Raw genomic sequence first — 5,301 nt, forward strand, 5'->3', positions numbered from 1 at the left:
ATAATTTTCTTTTTCCCCCCCCCCCCCCCGCCACAGGTAGTGTAGATCTGAGGTATAAGCTGGGTCTCATAACACACAAGTACCAGCTGACTCACCGAAACCTGGCAGATGGATACCCCCACTACGTCAACATAACCAGACACAACAGAACAATCAAAACACAGGTTCATGCTCTCACTGCTGTCTCTGTGTAAACTCTGATCTGTGGTTTATGTTATTTTCAAATAATAATAAATAATTTTGAAATAATGTATGATCTCCATAAAAAACATAGACTGATGGGCGCCATTTTAAGGATATCCAACTAACAAACCTATCCAACAGTTTCTTTACTTCTTTGTTAGAAATTACAATAAATCAGTGATGAATTTTAACATCTCAAAGGAATAGTTTGACATTTTTGATAATACCCTTAGTTGCTTATTTGCTGAGAGTAAGATAAGAAGATTGATATCAGGATTTGGGTGGTGATGACGCAGTGGATAACACACAGGTGTGGGAGACTGGGGTTCAATTCCCACTGCACCAATGTGTCCTTGAGCAAGACACTTAACCCATAGTTGCTCCAGAGGCGTGCAATCTCTGACAAATATAACAATTGGAAATCGCTTTGGATAAAATTAATGTACTTTACTACTAGTCTTATATCTGTGGATTTTGTTAACTTTTTCCAGTGCCAGGTTAGCTGTTTCCCTTTCCAGTTTCCAGTCTTTATGCTAAACTAAGCTAAGCTAACTGGCTGCTAGCTGTAGCTATATATTTACCATACAGACATGAGGGTGGTATAAATTGTCTCATCTAATTCACAGCAAGAAAGCAAATAATTTCTTTAAATACACTAATAGCTTCTACATAGAAAATATGTTGAATACATTTAGTCCAATTTTCTACTGATGTGTTTTGCTCACAGTTAGTTCTGTTTGTGGTGGTAATTTACCTTCTTTCTTGTCATGAATTCCCTTCATTCAAAAGATATGGTGTATAACTTGTTTTGCCTTGCCCACAGGTGGATTACATGGAGCCCATTGTGGAAAAAATAACCTTAGTGGAGGACGCCAGGTTTGATTCTCCAAAGTCAATGTTCCTAGGGAGAGTGATGGGTAAATATCAATAATTTATTTACCACTTATTGATGAGAACATGTAGCCTATGTATTAATCTTGCTGCCAGTGATACACTGAGTATTTAAAGTGGAAAATTTGTTGATGTTTTATTGTTCCTGTCTGCCCTGTCAGAGGTTGGTGATATTGACTATGAGATCCAGAGGCATAATGCTCCAGGCTTCATAGGCTGCATATCTGGGGTGAGATACAATGTCTATGCCCCTTTAAAGGCCTTCTTCCGTCCAAATGAAACAGACCCTCCAGTAACGACACAAGGCTATGTGTCTGAGTCCAACTGTGGGGCCTTCCCCCCTGTCCTGGGTTATGTACCATGGGAGGTAGACCCTTGGTTTACTGGCATAGGTGAGTTTATATGTCCCATAATTAATCAGTGCAAAAAGAGAATATTATTTTGTGTTCATCAACTTATTTGTTTCCCTTTCAGAGTATTTTTATATCCATGATGACCTAGGCCTGTTTTGGATAACGGGTAAGACCCATTTTTCCTATTCTTTTAAAGTGAGACATTGCCATGTATACAGAAATACCGCATATCCGACTTGTTTCTGTAATCAAAAATAAGGCATGGACTGTGATATTTAGCAGTTTATTCAGTTCATTTGTCTACCTTGTTTCTGTTTTACTCACAATTTTCTTACTGTCCCAGATGACACAAGTCAGCCATTTGAAAATCCTCTAATCCTAAATTAGACAGGATTGTCAGCTTCTAATGTGTGCTTTTGAGTGCTTTTTTCCCAAGTATCTGACTGCAGGCTCAAATTTATTATATGTGGGGACAAAACTGAAAACAAAACATACTTAGAGAAAAATAAACAGCCAGACATATCTAATACATTATTATCATACTGAAGAAGATTATATTTGATTCCATTCAGTTGAGGTCAGATTATTTTTTTAATCTCCTTGAGAATGTGAGTAAAATGAATGTAAATTATATTGAGATATTTGATATATAAATTAATATTAAAGAATATCAGACACTTTTAAATGTCACATACTTATTCTTATACATTTGTATACAATACTTATTCAGAAATAATCTACAATGATTACAATAACTTTAACAGGACCATAAACCTCTATTCCCTTATACAATAAAAACAATTCCTAAAATCATATTGCAATAACAATAGAGCGATCATGTAAATACAACAGGCAACAACAAAAAAAAGATGTTGACCTAAGGAGTAGCAATGGTGTGATAATATCAAAAATAACATGAATGAGTAGTTATATCATTATGTCAACACAGACATGAATAGATGAAAACATTGTTTATGTTTCTCTTGTATTTATGGATTTCTAGAAAAACATGAACCTTTAATATATTCCTTCATCTGTTTAATACCCATGATACTCTGTACCTTTTTACAAGAGGAGATGTTGAGTGTTGAGACCAGATGATCGGTTTACAACCCAGCATTACAGATGACGAGAAAAATGAGAGCTGGTCCCCCCTGATGAGCAGGAGAGGCTGGAGTTTCAGGATTAAACTGCAGCACAGAGACTCTGCTCCATCCCTGTCTGAGACCTTTACCGGATCAGCTATATTTAGTCTGCATGGGCCCAGCTTACTGCTCATCATTGATAGATGCTTCAGCTTAATAGATCATTCAGATTCAGAGGTATTATGATAATGCAGGACATTAGCGTGCCATTAAAGATTGCTGTGCCATTCAGGCATCCCAACAATGGACCCTCTGGTTATCCGACACATCACCGTCTGACATATGGCCCAGAGTAAAGTGGCTTTGACTGAGAAATTACACCAATTGTTTTAAATGTAGTTGATAATACAAAATGGTCAATTGGGCTGGTGAACAAATTATTGCACACAGATATTGAATACATGTGTTATTCCTTCATTTGTCCTGTGACAAAATCGTTTTAAACCTGCAGTAGGGAATTCTTTTAAAAATAACTTTTTGTCATATTAACTAAAACTGTCACTATATCCTGACAGTAGGACATGAGACAGAATCTGTGAAAATGATTATGTTCCTCTTGTTCCTACTGCTCCTAATGCAATTTGCTAGAATCCACAGCTCCTGGGTCACAACAACGAATCAAAGCCAGGAGCAGTCTCAAATGCAGTGTCAATCACAGCTCATGCACACGCTGCGCAGCCCCTCTCCCCGCACATGCTCTTACTCAAGTCAAGCTCAATATCTTCAGCTCGTGACTTCAGAAGTTTTGCCAACACAATGGCTGACCAACAATGAAACCCTATATAGTACAAAACAATTGTGTGATCACGTCCCGGCTCCACACCGAGCTTCTAGATCATTATATTCAATGCCATGGAGCTTGTATCGACGAGCGGCAAAGAGGCATGACTACAAACAGTAGGGAATAACTTTTGAGGGGGAACAGTGGTGTACTAGCCTCTGCTGCACTGGGGCTGTGAAGCGTTGGAGGGGTGTTTGGTGAGGCTCTTGCAGTGTAGAGCAAGCCCTGCATGGACTGAGGTATTGCAGGGCAACCGGCTCCTTCTTGTGGGTTTGGTGGGCGGTGGTAAGCAGAGTGATAAGAACAGCAGAGAGACGTGGAAGGTTTTGCATGGTTTGTTCAATTGTTACCAGCTACATTTTTGCCTGCTCTAAGCTCTGTGTTGCAGTATATCCATATATCTATACCCATTTATTGAGGGTATGAACCTGAGTAGCTGAGGCCTTTCCCAGCATGCATTGGCAGAAAGCCTGGGAAACACTGCTGACATTTTACCAGTCCATTACACAGTGAACACATTGACTGACAAACAAACACACACCTACAGGCAATTTAATGTCTCCGTTCATCTGACCTACATGTCTTTGGACTGTGACAGGAAACCCAAGCAACAGCTGGGAGAATATTAAAACTACACTCAGACATGGACATGCTGAAAGGACATGGGCTGAGGTCTGAGACTTTAACTTGAACTACTAAACAATAATTTTGGTTGTAGGTGCCAAGACAGGCTACTTACAATAATAATAGCTTTATTTTATAGAGCACTTTTCAATATAGTTAACAAAGAGCTTTATGCAATTAATGTCATGAGCAAGCTGGATTACTGCAGTTTAGAACTAACCGAAACCTCTTGTTGACTGCAGCTAATTCAAAAAGCCACATGCATGCTAAACCAGGACTAAGTCACCCCAGTCTTCAGAAACATCCACTGGTGTGTAGTGCCTGGCCACAGTATATCAGATTATGCTCTCAATGTATAAACACAGCAGACCTCTCTGGTCAAAATGCACCAAGGTCCTTCATATCCAAAGAGCATACTCTAAGTCTGGTGAGACTGCATTCAGTATTTATAAACCAAACATATGGAATAGCTAATGTGGTATTCTGAGAATTGCACCCACTTATATATATATATATATATACATATATATAGAGTGTAGAGTGAAATGAATGTACAGTAGATGTAATATAAACAACCTCATTTTATTTACTTTAAGCATCTCATTAAATAGTTTTCTATCTTTTATAATATTTTATTCAATAATATTGCTATGCATTATGTATTTTCTGTTGTTTAAATGCCTCTGCTTTTTATTTTCTTTATGTCTCAATGATATATATATGGCTTGGCTCCTTTTCTCCTGTAAAGTACTTTGAACTGCATTTCTATGAAAAGGCGCAATACACAAATAACTTTAACTAACAAAAATTGTATGGCTGACAAATAAAAATAACCACCAACAAAATGTGCCCTTCATAAACAGACAAACAAAGAAAAATACTTACTACATAGTACTGGCCAGTCTGTGTCAATGTCATTTATAAAAAAAACTATCTCTCTCAATTATCTTGTTGTCATTATAGATAATATCAGACCTAAATTCTCCCACAGCAAGTTTGGTGTTTTGTGATGTAATAAAATAGCATTAAAAATCCAGTCAAACAGCGCCTGATCCTAATCAGTAGGCACCTCATTCCTCATTGTATTGCCGATTAACTCTGACTGTGCTATTTTTATCCTTTAGTCATTGTCATCCTGGCGTTGCTGCTGCTCTTTGGAGGGCTGTACAGCATCTATGTCTATGCGTATCAGCAGAAGGGCAGCTACCGCACCAATGAACCTAAGAACCTGGAGTCCCCCAGCAGTTCCAGGCCGCTGACGGAGACCCTGAGGCGAGAAAAAAAGAACCTCCCACAAATTGAAGAGGAGTTCAGGAGCGACTAG

At 38.3% G+C, this 5,301-nt stretch overlaps 1 protein-coding gene across 1 annotated transcript in view; it reads left to right on the plus strand.

Moving 5' to 3' along the window:
- Positions 1–5,301, plus strand: part of cntnap1 (contactin associated protein 1) — a 17,468-nt gene extending 12,167 nt beyond the window's left edge. Inside the window, exons 20-24 of the mRNA XM_046039156.1 lie at positions 37–164; positions 1,007–1,100; positions 1,236–1,466; positions 1,549–1,593; positions 5,102–5,301. Coding sequence (XP_045895112.1) covers positions 37–164; positions 1,007–1,100; positions 1,236–1,466; positions 1,549–1,593; positions 5,102–5,301 — 698 coding nt within the window. The remainder of the gene's footprint in view (positions 1–36; positions 165–1,006; positions 1,101–1,235; positions 1,467–1,548; positions 1,594–5,101) is intronic.

The sequence above is a fragment of the Micropterus dolomieu genome, linkage group LG02 (genome assembly GCF_021292245.1).
Source record: "Micropterus dolomieu isolate WLL.071019.BEF.003 ecotype Adirondacks linkage group LG02, ASM2129224v1, whole genome shotgun sequence".
In the NCBI taxonomy this organism is placed as follows: Eukaryota; Metazoa; Chordata; class Actinopteri; order Centrarchiformes; family Centrarchidae; genus Micropterus; species Micropterus dolomieu.